This window comes from Nicrophorus vespilloides, unplaced genomic scaffold (genome assembly GCF_001412225.1).
Source record: "Nicrophorus vespilloides isolate i.1.1-1 unplaced genomic scaffold, Nicve_v1.0, whole genome shotgun sequence".
Classification (NCBI taxonomy): domain Eukaryota; kingdom Metazoa; phylum Arthropoda; class Insecta; order Coleoptera; family Silphidae; genus Nicrophorus; species Nicrophorus vespilloides.
This window is the reverse complement of record NW_017100057.1, coordinates 1,633-21,656: the sequence shown is the minus strand read 5'-3', so window position 1 is coordinate 21,656 and position 20,024 is coordinate 1,633. Positions and strand designations below refer to the sequence as shown.

Below are 20,024 nucleotides of genomic sequence, written 5' to 3'. Positions count from 1 at the left end.
TATATAAATTGTATATACATTTTAATAATTACTCAGTTTTGATTGCTTACTACAATAAAATGATGATAAACGCTACAAATTGAGAAAATCGATACAACGCGAAGACAATGTAAAACATTGTTTAAAAAGATTATATTAATAGAAAATACAAAAATACGGTAATTGCGAAACGAAGCAACACCGACAGACAAAATTGAAACGAAATTATGTACATAGTTTAAGAAACAGTAATGAAAATCTTTATAATATTTCCGCGCTACTGAGAGAATGCGGAGTCGGGCTTGGCGTTGAGCTGACCGAGCTCAAAGTCTCTTCCTCTTTAACCTTGATTTTGTTGGGATCCTTGTCCTTCTCCTTCTTCTCCTTGTGCTTATGCTCGTGCTTGTGTTTGTGCTTATGCTTGTGTTTCTTCTTGTCCTTCTTCTTCTTCTTGACTTTAGTGGGATCGGCGGATTTGTGTTTGCTGCCGCCGTCCTCCTTCTTGAACATGCCGGGTTCGAATCCAACCGGACCTCCTTGTCCCATAAGACCAGGCAGCGATACCGAATTATCGGAATAGTATTCCTGCTTGACGGATTTGAAGAACTCCATTTTAGGTTCGGCGGAGAAAAGATCTTCCTCCTTGATGGCGGGTTCCTTCGCGATGTCCATTTCCATCTCCTCTGGGATGGGATCAGGTTGATGATGTTTCGGTGGAGGCGGAAGAGGCGACATCGTTCGCTTCTCGTTGAAGTGACTCTTCCTCCTGTCCTCTTCCTTCTGCGGCTTTAGAAGACCAGCTAGCTCAGCTACAGGCACGCAAAACGGTCTTCTGCTTCCGTACAGTTTGTAATAGAGATCGACTAAATCGCAGCGAAGCCTAGTGTCGTGCGATAACATTCCGCTAAAATAAATTTAATTAATTTAAGAACTATTTAAAAACGAACAAGATTTTACTTGATGTTCATCCAAATGCGATCGACCAAATCAGGAACATCCAATCTGTGTCGATGAGCTCTGTCGAACGGTGGATTCATTATGAGCAGTTTGACAAGTTTGTGTCTCAGACCAGGATCGGGATCGTTTTCTACCAAATCCAAGATGTTCTGCAGATCCTGCCATTTGCCGTCCACTCTAACGAAATCAACCAGACATTCCAATGCGGCCAATCTAACATCTAAAGTGCAAACAGAGAAAAAAATAATAATGATCGATTGTACGAATGTAAACGTGTTACCAATAAATAGTCCGTACGCCGCATAGCTTTTGAAAAGCGTTGGACTGCTCGGCAAATGTCCAAACTTCTGCAACTTCCTGATGGCCTTCAGACAGGCCACAGTCACAGTATACTTGTAGCAGGGCAGCGACTTCTCCAGATTCAAAATGCGTGTAATTTCCTCCAGCACCAGTTTAGTATCGGTGCTGAGACTTTCGAATGTGATGTTCCCCTTCTGAAGTGCTACGACAGGTGTAACGGTGCAGCCGAGCGCCTCCACCAGACACGCTCTGTAATAGTTGTCCGAATACCGGTTCTTCGTGTTGTCGTTGTATTTGAACAAATCGAGAAGAAAACGAATCACCTCCGGCGGACAAATGCCGTGGACGTTCCGAAGACCGGCCATAGCTACGGGGATGGTCTTCTGGATGAAGTAGTGCTGGAAGTTCTGGAAGGAATTTTGCCGGATGATGTGCGGCGCTGCGAAAGAGCCGAACAATTTACGGAATATGGCGAGCATTGCCGGTGGCCCAGCCCAAGTGATCATAGCGTTTGCTACCTAGAATGTTATAGCTTAAAGTGTTAGTAATTGAATTACTAAGTTAACGAAAGATATTTCTGAAATTCATAATCAGGAACCTAAATACGTTATTGATTATTTGATTTGAAATTTCAAATATATCTTGAATAGATTTGTGGTTAATTACTTTTGTTAGGCAATGTGCGGCTTTGCAGCGAACTTTAAAGAAACACTGCTCGTTCTCTATGGTGTCAGTGAGTGCTAATCTGGTGGCAGGCGTAGGGTAACGCTCCAAAGCCAAAATCGCCTCCATTTGGGCAGTGACATCACGCTCATGACGCAATTGGTATTGCCACTGGTAATCTGGTTGCTCGATAACGACTGAACGCAAAAGCGTCATTTCTGGATCGAGTCTTATCCAAAGTACCGGAGAATCGCTGCATAAGAAAATTGAAGAGTTGATAAGTTTTGTGTTGATGATAATTACAAATTATGTGAATATTTTGGAAAGTCTTACTCCATAGCGCTCAAGTCCATGTCGACTTCTTCACCGGTACAAAGCGGAATCTTCTTTTTCTTGTTTCTTCTGCTCTTCGAGTGGCATGTGATGTCAGATTTAACTACAGTGTTCTCGATTTGCAAGTTATGCTTGAAAGTACCGTCGAGTTCCTGCAAAGTAACCAGCAGTGGACCCACGTACTTTTTAATGCCGATCTGTGTCGTCGCGTCTTGTCTGATCTCCAATTCAATCGTATTTCTATATAATAGATATGTATATAAAATGAATGATTTTGTTTTGTAATAAAGAGGTTTTACCTTTTTCGATTGAATACAGATGTAAGGTGGAACTTGGCGTGGCCGCCCGTTCTTACCCATTGGTCAATGAACACCTTCATATCTTTGCCTGTCACAGTAAAAATTGCTTTCGAAAAAACGTTGGTGCTGATCAACATGTGACCCCACAGGCCGCTCCCGATTTTCTGACCGGACGCATTCGACGCCAAAGAAAGTTGCTTGTTGAAGACTTGCAAGAGCAGCTCTAAACCAATTCTGTGTTCGAGCATTCGCATCACCAGCAGAGACTTCTTGTGCAGCACCTCGATGTACGTGGGTGACATCGTGTGCAGGTTCTTGATAGAGAAGTAGAAGTTAGTCTCGACTTGCTGAGCGTGGCTGCTGCTGCCGGGTGCGCTGCCCGAAGACGGGAGCGGCGCTGGAGGTTGACTTGGATCTAAAACTATGCCACCAAATTCCTCTTCATACTTGACAACTTCCATCAAAGTTGTCCGTACGAAGTCTCGGTATTCGTTGTTACCAAAGCATTTCTTCGCGTATAACCCGCAAAGATACTGGCTTATACCTTTGGGCAGCCACATGTCCGACCAATTCTGCATGGAAATGAAGCATCCGAAAAACTGCTCAGCTATGGCCTGAGCCATCGCCCTCCGCGTCGCGTAAACTTGATCGATGATAACAGCTGAATGAAGAAGATTAGTGTTCAAGATGCTCATAGTTGCGTAAGACGCGTAATCCTCGTCAACCTCATCCACAAATACTTGCTTGTAACATGAATAGGGGTAACGATTCGCTAAAGTTTCTTCATAAAATTCGAACGCTTCGTGCATGAAAGTGGTCGTCGTCTTAAGCAACGGCAGCAACTGAGGCAAACAAAAATGTGTAACCTCATGCATGTAAGGATCAACGTAGATCTCGAACGGTCCCACAGCGAGTGATATGTTTGGAGCACAAGTGGGTATAGTTAGCGAATAATGAAACGTTTTCCTTCTCATGTCCGGCGTGAAGACGACCTCGGTCAAGTCACCATTAGACACCGCAGTCATATTTTCGTCGACAGTGAACTCCAGCTTCCAGGTACAAGGCTCGGCGTAACTATCCACACAAGGAAACCAGAGTCTCGAAGAATTCTGATGTCCATAAGTGTACAAATGCACACCCCTCTTTAAAAACAATTACATTTTTACATTTCCATCGACATCACTTGATCAATTGATTACCTCAGCTGGTGTTCCATCTCCTGGATGTACAACAAAGTGAATACCACCTTGAGGCTGTTCCAAAGAAAATTCAATACCCACCCTCAACGCTGTACCTTCAGCAATCAGATGGGCAGCCTCACTTGGTATAGTCACCACAAGTTCTCCAGCACTATTATCTGGATCAACTTTCAATGCAGCCGCTAAATGATGTGTATTGAAAGATTCCAACGCTCGACTACACACAACCATTTTTTTTTCAATTAAATCAATTACATTACAACGAAAACAATTAACTCACGTATTCGCATCACCTTGGCATATATCTAAGAATGGATCAAAGTATTGGAAGTGAGCTTCATAAGTTTCATTCAAACTAACTCTGTAGATCCGACACTGTTTTGCATTCAGTTTGATGTGTCTAAGGCTATCACGCAATGGTACTACTGTTAATTCAACAAAACCCTAAAATTACAGCAATTACAAGTTTTATCCATCTCGGCCAATAACAGCCACTTACTATTATACTTTTCCTTTCAAAACTGATACCAGTCAAACTAAGTATTTGATGGGCTGTAATGGGGGAAGAAAAATGAAAATTAACAAATATGTTCTTAACGCAACGAAAATTGGATACTTATAGTTTGTACGGTCTGCAATTATCCGCCGTTCGTTCCTTCCTCATCTTGATGAGAATTTATCTTAACTTATTTCAACGACAATACATTTCTAACCTTTACATTTGTTTTTGTATTGAAACCGAGCGAAACACAAGATGAACAAACAATGCGCTAACTTCACGCCAAAAACAATTAAACTTATATGCCACCAAACCTACTCCTAAGTAAAGCATGATTGCCTATCATTAATTATTATCTGATTTAATTATCTAATAGGAATTAGTACTGAATAAGTGGACTTTAAAAATAGTACCAATTATATTATCATTATAAAGCTTTAGAAGAAACATTACTTTTGTAAGTATTAATTAATAATTAACTCTTTTATACAAAAAATCTAATTATCTTAATATTTTTATAGGATTTAATATGCCGAATTTGAAAAGTTAATTAAACTTTAATTAATAATTGCTATTTTCTTATTACAGTCAAGCATAATAATTAAAACTGTTAAAAAAAAAACTTTTTGAAAACTTCCATATAGTTTGAAAGTCTATTTCTTTAAAAAAAAAACTATACTTAAAGCTAGGCGTAAGTATGATTTTATAACTAGATTTAAAGTAGAAACTTGTACGAATATAGTGTAATGTTTTATTTAAGTAAATATTTATGAAAGTACAAATGATTGATGATCTAACATGTACTTATCATTAAATAAGCTAATGTTAGTGGAATGAAATGTTTTTGCGAACGTTTCGCAATAGTAACCGCCGCGATTACGTAAACACGAATGTGAAAGGGGTGAAACCGTTGTGTAAATTCGACAAAGCAATTCGATATTTGCTTCTGAGCTCATCAATTTGTGGCGAGACGATGGAATACGCAGAAATTTGCTTAATATTTTGATTATGTAATAAGATCAATTGAGAAATTCTAATAGAGACGTGTTTATATGCGCAATTTGCATCCAAATAAGTAAAGTTGTTTTTCCATAAATAGTTAATTGATTGATTAAGATTAATTACGTTTTATTTGAATGCATAAATAAATTAAGTGATTTTACAATTTTAAGAATCACTAATTAATTTATTATCTTTCTTTATTTACTACAAACAAACAATATATTGTAGTAAATTATGTTAAAAATAATAATATAAATATGAATATTGTAATTATAATTATCAATTAAATCTATCGTTATTTATTGTACTCTTGTCGAAGACTTCAAGCGTAAAACATTTCTTTTATTTGCTTTTCTAAAGTGGACACACTCGAGAAGTTGTCGTTATGCAAACACACTTTGTCTTGTTTAAAAATCAAGTTATCAATTGATACTAAGTAAATAGATTTTTAACTGTTACTTTTTACGCTTGAATAAACGTAAATTGTTTTAGGACTTCGATTTTGAGATGAGTTACATGGACATAAATTCGCACATGTTCGATGACCAGTTGGAACAGAAACCTTTTGTACAGACTATGTAAATTCAAGAAGTACTGCGGATGCTGATGGTAGGATTTATCCATTTCTTCTTTAGCTGAAAGTTTGTATTTGTTCGTAATTGCATAACAACAGGATGAAGCTCATAATTTAATGATTATCTTTGGAGTGAAAGGAGGAGTGAAAAAAGGAAGTTGCAAAATCATCGGCGTTAATTTCTGTTGGGCGGCGAAGAAGGAGGAAGGTAAAAGGTTCGGTGATGCGAGGGTCCGCAAACAAAGACACCTGCGAGGATTGACAGGTAAGTGAAATTGGAACTTGTCGTTTTTTTTTGTGTGTCTTTAACGTTATTTATGTTATTTTTAAGGGGGCTGCTCTTGCAGTACCCGAATCGTTCGGCGTTTCCTCATGGCACACACGTAACTGGCCGAGCGTGCAGAGTTGGTTCTTCGGGTGGGGACGTAGGAGGGTGGTACCCAAGTTGAAGGCAGCAACCAGTCGTTCGAATATGGTCAAAACACGATCTGGAAGTAGTGTTCGTCGCGTGTTGCTCGCGCGAGGTCGCATCCGATAGAGAAACCAGAAAGCACAACACAACACCGGTTTGTTTACAAAACGTCGAAGAGGTTTTTCTCGAACTAGATTTTAGAGGAAAGTAATAGGGATAAAGAGAGAGAGAGACAGCGCTTGTGTTTGTGTGTGTATTATGAGAGGTACTCCTTCTGCCAGATGTCGGAATACGGCGACGTCGGCGGCAAGGAGAAAATGAGTCCGAAATTGAGACGTTTCTTGCAGACACTTCTTGTTGTGATCCTCGCCTGTTATACAACGCTGCTCGCCTACCAATCACTCTCACGTGTTGGGACACCGTCCGTCCGGATCGCCGAAGACGTAAGTAGCCACGTTCCGCGCATTCCGCGCTCGCCCGAAATTAAGTCGAAACGAATAACTCGCATTTCCTTCGCAGGCGGCCGCAAGCGAGAAGCTAATCAAAGATTACAACAGCAACAACAACAACTATTTGCCTTTGGTGCGCGCCGACGACGGCATACCTCGAGATCCGGACTTCACCAGCGAAATACCGTCGGCCACCGCCACCGTCAAACCACCCACAACAACCCTCGAGGATCTCTTCATTAGCGTCAAGACCACCAAGCATTACCATCAGAGCAGGTTGCTCATCATCCTCAAGACGTGGTTCCAATTGGCCAAAGCTCAGGTACTACTCGCTTCTCGCACGCTTCAACCTTGGCGCCAAAAAACGCTTCAGCTAACTACTAAATATACAAAACAGCATCCGAAGATAATCATTAGTATTGCCAGTAGCAATGATTACGAAGAACCCAAAATTTACTACAACTTTAAGTAAACTATCCTAAATACATATTACTGTTGATAAATTTTCAACAAACATTCGAAACTAATTAAAACAAACAAAACTAAAATACAAAAGTTATAAACTTAAATTGTTTTAAAACTAATTTTTCAAATTTGATTCAATCAACAATTACTTAACAGTAAGTGAAGTCAGAAAAAAAGTATTTTGGAATTCACTTGACTTCTGTTTCCATTACATCTTTCTTTCTTTTTTGTTCACTATTATTTAACAGTGAACATGTAATGGGTCTGTTCAGGTACAATGGGCATTGTGTGTGCATTGCATAAAAGGGGTGCACATTTTTCCCATGGGGTTTTTGTTGAAAAAAGACCAGACACGAGCTACGCATGCGACCTCCAACTTACCGCCACCCTCCTATTAGCAAGTATAATACGAATGCCCCCGAAAACAACCCTAATTGATTTCCCTGCACGAAACGTAAACATCCCATAAACATATATTTCTGACACAATCATAAGTGTTTATTATATACATTTTTTTGCTTGATTCGATCGCATGACCACACTGTGTAATTAAATAGTGCAAGTTTTCAATAATTGCATATGGAACACTTTCTTACAAACGATCATTTTATTATATAAACCGGATTATGTACAAAATGTATGTAAAATGATACAACTAAATTTATAATTTGTTCTTAAACACGTTTTGCTTAATTGTTAAAAGTTTATTTACTTAATAATTCGTATTACCGTTACTTCTATAAAAAAGTTTTTGAAATGTCGTTGAAATATGTTCAAATCTTTAAGTATAATAGATATCCAACAATACTTAATGCTGTTGTTTTCGTCATTATAACGTAACATGCTTAACTTTGTACCCTGTTATAAAAATATTGTGTACTTGAAACATTTACTTGGAAAACAACAAGTAAATCATTATGATCATTCACAAGGGGGGAAGTCGTTTGACTTTTAATTGTGTGTTGATCTGAACGGATTTCTGCTGATTCCCACGAGGATATCCGAAGAGGACACGCGTCCCGCATGCGACCAAAAAAACAAGCCGCAAATCTGCAATAAATATAATGTGAAAATCGGCGGGAATCATCATCATTCTCCCACGGTCCCAAAGAAGGGGGAGAGTTATCAATCGTCCTTTCAGTACAATATTGTGTGTGTGTGTGTTTTTTTTTTACGTTTCCTTACGATGAACACACGAGATATTTATTTTATGCACCCGCGTATCGAATGCCAAATGTTGACACAGACTCGCAAGATAAATAACACAATGGTCGGTTTTATTATTTCTGCCCGCGCGTGCAAACACAAACGCATCGAAATCCCGAAACAGGCAAACACGAGGACCGCAACGAAGAGCGTAAATAAAACGCAAAGGAATACGCAATAAACCCCAAAGAAGGAATGGAATGGGAGCAGCGCAATTAAAATTTATATTTCTTTCTTTATTACTTTCTTGCTTTAATGCAAAGAGAAGAGAATGAAGCTCAGAGGATGTCCCGATTTATTCCACTTTTCCTTCTTGCGCCTTCAAAAATGCAGTCAAAACGCCGACACGATACTAGTTTTATTCTCGCGAATTACGTCTTTCTTACAACAACTTTCCTTAAAGTGCATTTACAAAAAACAATTTTTTACTCATTACGAAATACTTGAGATTTTCCAATTCATATTTCTTTCTGTACGCAAGCAATAATTGCATTAATTACATGACTGAAATGAATATCTTAATAAGAAAAAAGAAAGATACTTTGGAAAATTTCCTTAAGAATTCTACACTCTTTTTGTGTGCGTGTGTGGGAAAACTGCATTAGAATTTTCTTGTTGTTGTCTGAAGAGTTATTTTCTATTACTATTTCCATATGCAATCGAAACAATATTCAATACGTTCGATGTTGGTATTCGCAAATTCTATATGTTCTCTATTAAATGATGCAAATTAAAATTGTTGCAAAGTGAGCAATTTGATGGAAGCCCGGAGGGCCGAGAGGAATTCATATTAGGAATTTCCATTGCTTTCCAGTTTGAAAATGCAATGTGCGGAGGAGTAATGAAATTGTTGAGAAGTTTATCAATTACAATAGATTCGTTACAATATTGTCATTGTTTCATATATATATAAAAAAAATAATAATTTAGTTATAAATCTTCAAAAATTAATGTAATTTCATCCCACTGCATTAGTAATTGAGTGAATCTGAATGAATTTATTCAATTCATCTTACGTTATTGATTCGACGGCAAGAAACTTCGCGCTCACTTCCTGTATATTGAAAATAAACTAAGTTTTCAAATTGCTCTTATTTTGTTCACTAAATCTATTATTAAATTAATATATTTTTTATATTAATAATACGTTCGCAATGTTATTAATCTATGGTTAATGGAAATTCGGAGCTTTGAGCGCAGCGAGGGATGAAATAATCTTTTTGAAGATTTCCGTGCAGATTAATTCGAAACTCCACGGTTTTCAGCATCATTTTTTTTACGTTTTGTAACGTGAAACGCGCGCTTTTTACCCTGCTTAAGTTATTAATTTCATCAAAGGGGAAACATTGTTACAACATCCACCCTATTTCTTCGTCTCAGGAAGAGCGCCACATTTGTAATCCATATGCTCAAGTACGAGGTGAAAAAAAACGGGTAAAAAGAGTTTATTATACTCGTCTAAGAGCTTATTGAATGAAAGCCATGAGAACTTCTTAAACCGAAAAGGGTTCCGACTTACGAACGTTCCCATCCATCTTTTTTTGTCTTCTGTATATAAACCCGAGTGAGTTATTAATAACAAAAATCTCCCTACTGTATCTATCCTTCTGTCGCGTTCATTAGATTTTCTGGATTAGTGTTAGTTTTTTTTTTTTATCTGGGTTAAGCCGCAATTAAAACGATCGCCGAATTAACGAGGAAGCGACCTCGGCCAATTTAAATTAAAGTTCCCATCCACTTCTCAATTTAAATATACGCGCGCGCCGTTCCATTATTTTCAATTCATCTCTTTCCAGCTTGATTGATAACTCTATATATTAATTGCGTGGAAAAAAAGGTTACGTAAAGACAAAGAGAAAAACTGATGGTAATTTGATACACCCTTAGAGAGACACTTCCTCGAACTTTTTTTTTCTTCACTCATTCTTATGTGAGAGTGCCCCCATGTGCGTACTATATTTAATATTTGGCCATATCGAATTTCAGAGCAGAAAGAAAGCGATCGTTTATAGTCTTTTTTTTTCTTCTTTCTTCTCTACTCCAAGAGGAAAACCAAACGTGCTTTCAAACACAATTCTTCCCAATAATACTTGTTCAAAAGATCATAGTTTTGTCTTTAATATGCATATTTAACAATATAATTAACATGCGTGGTTATTGAGTAATTAAATTAAAAGATGTAACATAATTAACATTAGGTTGCATAAAAAGTTTGTCAACTCCCATGTAAATTTCATTGGCAGTTGTTTGCCCATTTTCTATTGGTTTATATTTGGATAGAGAGTTAACAAAAAAAAGTTTTGTGGGCCGACCCGAACAATAGAACCAATAAAATTTGTTAAGAACGTGAAAAAAAAGCTGCTTTTTGTCTATCCTTCGTTCAGCGATTCGCAGCTGCAAATGCGTTTTTATTACTTTCTTATCTTAGTGTTGGAAACTCCTTTTTTCATGGTTTAAACGTTCAAATCAACTCTGATTGGCGTAGCTTCTGCTTAGTGTATTGAAGAAGTGCGTGTGCAATAGTTTATGTAACATGTAACGCTTTGAATATTTGGTGTTTCTAATAAAGGAATTCTCCAAAATCATAACAATTAATTTCTTCTTTTCTCTTCCAGACATGGTTCTTCACGGACAGCGAGGATCCGGAATTCCAGAAGAAAACGAGTAAGTAAAAAAAGAGAAATATATTTATACAAAAGGAAAGAAAGTCCTTCGTTACAACTTAATCACTTTAGAGTGGAGAGAGCCGAAAATAAATGTAAACTAGTTTTCGCCTTTTGGCTTCCTTCCTGGGAAAAAAAGAGAACTTTACCGTGTCTTTGACACCTTTAGAAACTCGACGAGTCGTAAATCGTAGCTTTATGATTCCGCTTTGATACTGAAATATGTTGTGGTGATTATTACATGGAAAGATTTAAATACCTCGAAAGTCCTTTCAACATTTTTATATATATATATATAATTTTATTATTGACGATTCTTGAGGTGTAGAATGTGAAAACGATGCTTTAATGAAATTAATGTTTTTTTTAAATCTTAATTAGTAAAAACATTAGTTTGAAAGTATTTGAAGAATTACGTTTTTATTGCTTTATTATTAACACTATGTCCATATCCATTTTATAACTAATCGAGAGACCTACGTGTTATTAGAGGCTTCCCGCAGTTGCCATAGTAATCCCCATAGCAATTAACGAATGCAAATGATCGGCAAACGTTGATGAATCTGATCGGAAAACAGCACGAGCGGAGGACGCGCCGCACCGAATCCACTCTTCCTTCTGTACTGAACGCGTTTAAATAATAAACAAGCTTATTAAGCTTTAGAGCGGTGGATTTAGTTTGCCGTGTGCATACGTAATTTTGGGATAAAATTCGCCTGCGTCCGTCCGGTGTGCGTTAAAGTGGCCGGCAATTAACCGGAAACGCAAACAGTCATTATGCAAACACGCATGCATGAACGTTATTTCTTTGCACACATCGATGAATGCGCCCCCCACAATCCAGTCTGTTGTTACTGCATCAGGTATTGTTGTATCCAAAGAGAGCGTTAAATGCAAATGTCCCGATGGTCAGCAGAGCGAAACTCTGAAGGGATGTTCCGCAACGTTTGCCTTCGAATACGAAAACCGGAAGTTGCGCGTTTCGAACGAAGATCTCGTTGCTTTTAACATGCGGAGCAGGGCAGGATCACCTGGCAGGATGCGAGCCAATTAAAAATTATCCGAGAAGCGTAAAACGCGATCTTCGCTGCACTTTTACTGTTAACCAGCAAAGGAAAGAAGAAAATATGATTATATACGAACTAGTATTATCCTCGTCCATCATCATCATCATCATTTTAACGCGCCACAAAACGAGCATCGCGACGATCTAATAAGAAATATACAGTTCATCTTATTAGAATAAATTTGATGATTTTATTATGTTGCCGTTTCCTTTTCAACTTCCTCCACCTTTACACCAATCATTACGACTAATTACAGGTGCAGCGCGCTAATTGCGGCGGCAAAACAACATCGATAAATCATGAAGAAAAAAAAGAATCGTTATATTATAATGGTTATATACGATATAAAAACATTTTATGCACTCGAATCATCATAAACCCTGTAATTATGCTAATCGAACTTTATTTGGTAGTAAATTCTGTTATTAAACTACATATTTTTTACTACATTTCATTTTTTTTATTACCGACGATTCGAAACTACCTTTACCTTTCTTTTTATTACACATTAATTTGGCAGAGAAAATAATGAACAGTGCACGGTTTTAATGTAATTCTCTTACGAACATGCGGGTTCCTCCACTAATAGATATTTATTGCTTTATAAGAAAGTTCTCTTCTCTTCTCTTTCATTTTGTTTTTTATTATTATTTGCTCCCCTTTTATCCGCGTGCACATAACCCGCATCTCAGGTGGTTCTGCAACGAGAAATTAATGAATACGCGTTTCGTAAAGAGTCCAAATAAAAGTATTTTTCCTTTTATTAAACGGCTTTATATTCCTCCTCCTTTTCAATCCGATCTTTTTCCAGACTCCTTTAATTATTTTTCTTATGCTGCACACGCACATCTTGCATACAATAATAATATTTACGTTCCAGTTTTAATTTTCTTTTTTTTCTTCTTCACAATTTTCACATAAAAATTTAATAACATAAGCTTGATTTATATTAGTTTTTTTACATTCATTTACAAATCTTAATTTATAATATTGAGACTGTTATGTAAGAATGAATTAAGAGCGTTTCTCGAAAAGAAACGTTTATGCATCTATACGAAGTCCTGACACGTACAATTCAACAGGTTTCGAGCGAATATTCTCTTGCAAATAGATTTCTGTTAGAACGATTTCAATATCACCTCCAAATTATTTATGACTAGAAGCTGAATTGCTAAATTTATAGTTACGTAATTTTAGGAGAGGAAACGAAAATTTACGTAAGATCGATACATTTTCCCACAATAATTATGTTGATGAAATAGATTTGACAGTATAATTAAATCAATTAAACAATTTTATCTAATTTTCATCAAAAAAATGATATAAAAACAATTCTATTAAGCATCGATTGTATGTTTTATGTCTGTAATGGTAATAGTTAATAGTTATTAGAATTTAAATAGTAATTTGCTTGGATGATCAGAACTTCTGTATCGTTTTACATAGTTAATTACCATTTTAAACGAATACGTGGAACTGAAATGGATACGGATTCCATTAATAATCGCCGCTTAACTACGAACCAGAATACCAGAATTGCCTAGCAACGTAACATTTTTTGTTGTTTGTTATTCTTGTATTAATCACGTTTTCTTCGGTAGGAAGCGTATTTATTATCATCCGAACACGCTTTATTGAATAATGCAAATCGCATAACCGTATATTATATAATCCACGAGCACGCATTCCTGTTTTTTTTCTCTCTCTTTCTCTCCGGATAAATCTGTTTACATTTTCCTACGCGTCGCTGCAATTAAAGTTGCACATCCTGGTTTCATTTAGGCAACACAACAATCGCCCGACGATTAATTGCTCGATTGATTATGCAACAGGCGACTATGATTGATCTAGCGCACGAATCGCTCTTAAGGTCTGATTATTAATCGAATCGATCGGCGAAATGAAACAGTTTTTGCATTCCGACTGTGATTCTTAAATTCATCCAATTTGATTGATTATCATATAATTTGTAACAATTAACATAATATTAAGTGATGCAGAAGAATTTCGTTTATTAATATTATAAAACGTTTGAAATGTAAAGACGGACGTAATTGAAGAAAGTTATATAGAAATTCGATTTAATAAAGTTGCGATTCTCCTGTGTAACGGGAATAATCTGCAAAGGTTGTGAAAGCTTAGGGCAAACAGAAAAAAAGAACGAATTGTTTGCAGACGGAGACAAGCAAAAAGAAGTTTGCAAGGAGAGAGAAAAAAAAATAGAGTTCTCTTAGGGGAGGATATTTAAATTAAGCGCTCGAAGGATCTAATAGACTTTAGAACGATCCCCGAACTAACTAACTAACATCCTTTTATTTTGATAAAGTCCGTGATTTAGATCACTTTCGGATCGTCTCTGTGTGTGCTGTGTTTTATTTTGTTGTTGTTGTTTGTTCTTCGCTTCTTTTTTTTGGGTTTCAAGAGTTCCTTGATTTGTTGCAGATGGCCACATGATCAACACCAACTGCTCGTCGTCGCACAGCCGCAAGGCCCTCTGCTGCAAGATGTCCGTCGAGTTCGACACCTTTATAGAGAGCAACAAGAAGTAAGTCAATAAAAAAAGTTTTCCTTTTACCCTATCTCCATTACATATTTCAATATAAATATCTAGTGGAAAAGAGGACTAAGCGCATGTAAAATAATACTCGCTGCGTGCTTATATAACAAACACGGGCGAATCCGAAGAGGTTGTGAAGATGATGGCAGATGGCAATCGGCGAGCGGGAAAAAGAAAACCTCGAAGTAGCAGAAAAAGAATCATCATCATCGTCTGCAGTATTTACCTTAGCATTGCAGCTCTAAACAAACATAATCAGAGTTCGAACATCTGCTTGAATTGTGGATTTTAATTAGAATCGATCCGCACGACCGCCTCATCATTTATTTATCGTTATTAAAAAAGGAACGAGGAAGCGAGAATAAACGGTAACATTCGCAGTTGGCGAAATCACGTTTGATGGACGTTTTGTTCTTCAGTTTTTTTTCTCTGCTACTGGATGCAAGAGCAATTAAATTTTTCGCTGTCGGCTTCCTCCTTCTCGTCCTTTTTTCTCGTTTATTAATGGCCCTTCACTTCCTTCTTAAGTTTCTACAAATGAAACCAATTTGCTCAAAATCAATTGGCCGGATCACGATGCTAGAGAAGAAAACGAAAAAGAAGTAGCTGAAGTCTAATTAAAGCGGGAAACAAATGTTTCAGTTTGACGAAGGAGATTAAATTATATTCAAATTTCCTTCGATCAGCAAAACTTTTCTTAGTTTCTCACTCTTTTTTCTCTGTTTCCAACGTAAAAACGTCCATCAGCATTCATTGAAACGCAGTAACTTAACTCAATCTTATTTAATTTTCTAACAATTAATTCAATCATACTTCTTTTATTGTGACTAAGTTTCTATTGATTACCATGTAGATTTCTGGAATTATTGCCTTATTATTAGCGTATTACGTTTACATAAAGCACAATTACAATCGGTTTTCCCATTAATAACAGTATTCTTTTACATATTTTTAATTACGAAAGAGATTATATCTAATTTGTTTGTTGCTTTTTTTTTCTCTCTTCTCGTTCTCCACATTTGTATTTTAAATTAACCAAAGCAACCTACTTTCAAATTAACGGCAACTCTCGTTTCCGAAACGAAACTAATTTAAAATCAATTGGAGATAAAAGAAAAACAACAACGAATGGTGAGAGGAGAGGCAAAGTGTAAATGAAGAACGTAAATAAATTAAAAGGACGCAATTAAAGAAATGTTATGTAACGAGTTGTCTAATTACTAGGTGGGTCACGTCGAAATTGAGGGTTGATGGTAATCAGTATGAATGAGGATGATTTCGACGTTACAGTTTCGTTTTCCTTTTGTGCGTCGGCTGAAATAATGCTTCAACGTTTCCGCTTCGTTTTCCACTTCCTGGCATTCTTCGGACTCCTCGAACAATGCGAAACGCTTCACGTTTTTCTACTTCTGCGTTCCCATTGTTTGGGTTCGGACGAAATCCGGAGGAGACGTCGTTCTTCGAAATCAAAAGAAAAGAAAATTGCAAACAGATATTCAATAAGAACTGGATTTTGCAATGAATCAATCCAGAAAGAAAGTTCCAATTTTAACAGCGAAAACTTAAAATTGTTTTTGATCTACGTAAAGTGTTGAATATGCATGTTTGACGCTGTTAACGAATTCTTCAGATCCATATTCATGGGAATTTATGCGCAATTTCGGGATTCATGAGTCATATTAAAATTGAGAGCGGCGGAGATCGTTTGTTTGCTTAAATTGAGCCCAATTAAAATGCATGGGTTTTCGGTAAACTTGCCACGCGCATATTTTTTTTTTCTTTAAATTTAAAATTTTCTGATTTTCGTATCGTCTGCGACGACGAAATTGTGTAAAAGTTTATTTCTGTTTGGGACGTGGAAGGTGAAGCGGAGGCACTCGATGAACTTACGGGGAAAAGGGCGAATCTAATTTCGTCTGCGACGAACGTCGCAATTTAAAATTAAGCCGTGCCAAGTCTCAAAGGATCAAGTTTGATGGCAGTTTGTGTAGGTAAACAGTTGAAGGAAGGAAGATGGAATGAGGAGGAGGAGGATGTGTGACAGGTGCCGATTGCACACAGGTCATAAGATTCCTCCTTCAGGTCTAATTAAGACATCCTTCCGCTCCATTAGTTGGTTGGAAATAGGGCCTAAGCGGCACTTTGATGGTCTTTTCGATGCCTCCAGCAAAACTGATATTTCATTCTTAATTAGCCGATACGTTACATGATAATTCGACACCGAAAGAATATTTTAATTCACCTAATTGATTATATTATGCACGAGGCATAATTTTACATAAATTATTTTAATTTATTGCATCGCCAGCTTACCGTCTAATTCACTTTACATGAAGATACTTATATAAATTATATTAGCTAATAAGATACGTTCCTCTCAACTCTTCAAACTCGTCTCTTCATCAAGTATTTCAAAGTATTGATGTTCTCTTAAAACAGAAATAAGTGCAATTGATGTTTAATATGTTTACGTAACGATGTTAGGGTAGGTTTTAGCTGTGTCCAATTGATGTCAATCAACGAGCCCATCCACTCCATCAAATGTACCCACTTTACTCTCTTTATACTGTTGTTCTCTTTCGATACGGTTTGGTGCGACGAGCTGAAAGAACCGAAAGCGGCAATTGCCATTGTGTCGTCGTGCACGCATTATTAAACGGTCACAATTGTAATTGACGTTTCCTCCGTTTAACGCAGATGTAAATTTATTTACCGTAGCCCGTAAAATTACGTTCAATCCGGGATCAACGGCAGTACTAACGCACACTTCTCCTCTGGATTTACTTCTGTACGAAAATTACTATACTTTCCTTCACTTTCGACCGTTTTGTTATTACTCAGTTTTTTGTCCACCGACACCTCGGAAAGGTGCTAAATTATGTATGTAGATCGCAACAGATTACACGTTCGCGTCCCTCAGGTCTTGTTGTTGCCGATGGTGGTGGTTTTGCACCTTTTACGACACCCGGCGACAACGCACCATTTGCATACATTAATATCTCGCATGATTATTACACTGCTGTTATCAACAGGATTCGATGATTATCGGCTTAATAACCTCATTATTTCCAAGAAGATGATTACCCAAGATCTTATCATTTCGTTATTCAATAATTGGTATACGCACCCATTTACATACCTCATTATATTTTAGCTTCAGTTTCAAGCATCGAAGTTTACAATATTCAAAAGCAATTTTACTTTATACTTCATGTAACAACTATAGATTGAATCATACATACTTCTTTATTTCAGTGAAAAAAATTGAGAGAAAACTAATGGTTTTTGGTGGAAAGACGTTTTTATTACCTTCGCCTGTATTTGAACTTTTGCCAAGCCAACTGTAATCGCTCGATTTATATTCAACTATTGTTGAAATATATTATATTCTTACACTATTATTTCTATTTGCAATTTATCTTATTTTCATAAACATAAGCAATATTTAGAGGATTCTAATTTTTGTAAAAAATGTTAAGAATGCTTGTATTTCATTTGTACATTCATAGAGATAAGAGAATTATGGCTATTCGAAATGTTAATCTTGAGGATCTTTGAGAAGTGAGATGAAGACACCTCGTGCAATTAGTCGAAGTTATTTTCAAGAAGATGATTAGCCAAGATCTTATCTTTTCGTTATTCAATAATTGGTATACGCACCCATTTACATACCTCATTATATTTTAGCTTCAGTTTCAAGCATCGAAGTTTACAATATTCAAAAGCAATTTTACTTTATACTTCATGCAACAACTATAGATTGAATCCTACATACTTCTTTATTTCAGTGAAAAAAAAATGAGAGAAAGCTAATGGTTTTTGGTGGAAAGACGTTTTTATTACCTTCGCCTGTATTTGAACTTTTGCCAAGTCAACTGTAATCTCTCGATTTATATTCGTATATCCAACTATTGTTTGAAATATATTATATTCTTGTATTTGCATAAACTTAAGCAATATTTAGAGGATTCTAATCTTTGTAAAAAATGTTAAGAATGCTTGTATTTCATTTGTACATTCCTAGAGATAAGAGAATTCTTGCTATTCGAAATATTAATCTTGAGGATCTTTGAGAAGTGAGATGAAGACACCTCGTGCAATTAGTCGAAGTTATTTCCAAGAAGATGATTACTCATTATATTTTAGCTTCAGTTTCAAGCATCGAAGTTTACAATATTCAAAAGCAATTGCTTGTATACTTCATGTAACAACCATAGATTGAAGTTATTTCGATTGAATCATACATACTTCTTTATTTCAGTGAACAAAAAATGAGAGAAAACTAATGGTGGTGGAAAGACGTTTTTATTACCTTTGAACTTTTGCCAAGCCTACTGTAATCTCTCGATTTATATTCGTATATCCAACTATTGTTTGAAATATATTATATTCTTGTATTTGCATAAACTCAAGCAATATTTAGAGGATTCTAATCTTTTTAAAAAATGTTAAGAATGCTTGTATTTCATTTGTACATTCCTGCAGATAAGAGAATTCTTGCTATTCGAAATATTAATCTTGAGGATCTTTGAGAAGTGAGATGAAGACACCTCGTGTAATTAGTCGAAGTTAATGAAGCAGGAAAGATGATGGTACTTTGCGATACAGTTTCCAGATAAGAGTCGAAGCGGCGATTCTTCATCTTTCTCTTTCCAGAAGACTCTTCCCTTAATAAACAGAAGAAAGAAGTGAGCATATTTCAGTGCCGTCTTGAATTATGGATTCGCGCGACGGGGCTTCCCCCAATTAACTGTACCGATGCGTGCAGCGACCTCCTTCATTCATTCATTCATTCATTCGCAGCATCTCGTTTTTCACAAAAGAAAAAAAAAAGTACATAGAAAATACCCAATTATTCTACCAATTATTTCACGTAACATCCAACTGGATTGTCGAGATGAGTCCCCCTTACGGAAAGCTTTCTCGAGTGTCCAATCATCTTGTGCGATTTACCCACCCGTCTAGACGTCTCGACTCGTTTCGGCCAATTGCGTAATTGGATTCGAATAGACAAATCGCAGCAATTTGGGCATACAGACGAATTCATTAACTTGACATCATTACGGTTAATTTGAATCACAACAGTTTACAATTTATCAAATTTACTCTCAACTAAAATCATAACAGCGAATCTAAATATTACGATAATTCAGATACACTTTGTTATTCTTGCAAAATTAGAGACACACGTTAATGAAACTCTATACACTTTGCGACTGATGAAAATAACATAATTAGAATGCTTGCTCGTATCTGTTGGTGATCTACTAAACGTATTTACGTAAGGCACGAACTATTTCTTTGGTAACAAAAAAAAATAATGTATACTCGAGGATCGAGGCAAGCCTTTTCACGATTCTCTCTCTTCAAGGGAACCGGTTGCTATATTCAATTAGGCTA

At 36.5% G+C, this 20,024-nt stretch overlaps 2 protein-coding genes across 2 annotated transcripts; one reads left to right on the top strand and one right to left on the bottom strand.

Moving 5' to 3' along the window:
* Positions 1-162: 162 nt before the first annotated feature.
* LOC108566741 (transcription initiation factor TFIID subunit 2) lies at positions 163-4,499 on the bottom strand. Its single transcript, XM_017926766.1, has 10 exons — positions 4,351-4,499; positions 4,230-4,284; positions 4,011-4,174; positions 3,731-3,947; positions 2,532-3,673; positions 2,233-2,472; positions 1,903-2,152; positions 1,217-1,754; positions 937-1,156; positions 163-883 (listed from the first exon to the last, which is right to left on the bottom strand). Exons 1-10 carry the CDS (start codon positions 4,392-4,394, stop codon positions 241-243), a joined length of 3,513 nt encoding a protein of 1,170 aa, XP_017782255.1. The 5' UTR covers positions 4,395-4,499; the 3' UTR covers positions 163-240.
* Positions 4,500-6,148: 1,649 nt separating this feature from the next.
* On the top strand, positions 6,149-14,612 carry LOC108566740 (fringe glycosyltransferase-like; the record flags this gene model as incomplete). Its single annotated transcript, XM_017926765.1, has 4 exons — positions 6,149-6,660; positions 6,737-6,988; positions 10,953-11,001; positions 14,510-14,612. Coding segments are annotated over exons 1-4 (566 nt in total), but the record flags the coding sequence as incomplete, so codon positions are not given.
* Between the last annotated feature and the right edge of the window lie 5,412 nt (positions 14,613-20,024).

Excerpts from the sequence above, each read along its gene's own strand:
- LOC108566741 (XM_017926766.1), bottom strand. The coding sequence starts at position 4,394 with ATGAGGAAGGAACGAACGGCGGATAATTGCAGACCGTACAAACT. Across the intron at positions 4,285-4,350 it reads AATTGCAGACCGTACAAACT|AGCCCATCAAATACTTAGTT; the intron begins ATAAGTATCCAA and ends TTCCCCCATTAC. Across the intron at positions 1,157-1,216 it reads GGCGTACGGACTATTTATTG|ATGTTAGATTGGCCGCATTG; the intron begins GTAACACGTTTA and ends TTTGCACTTTAG.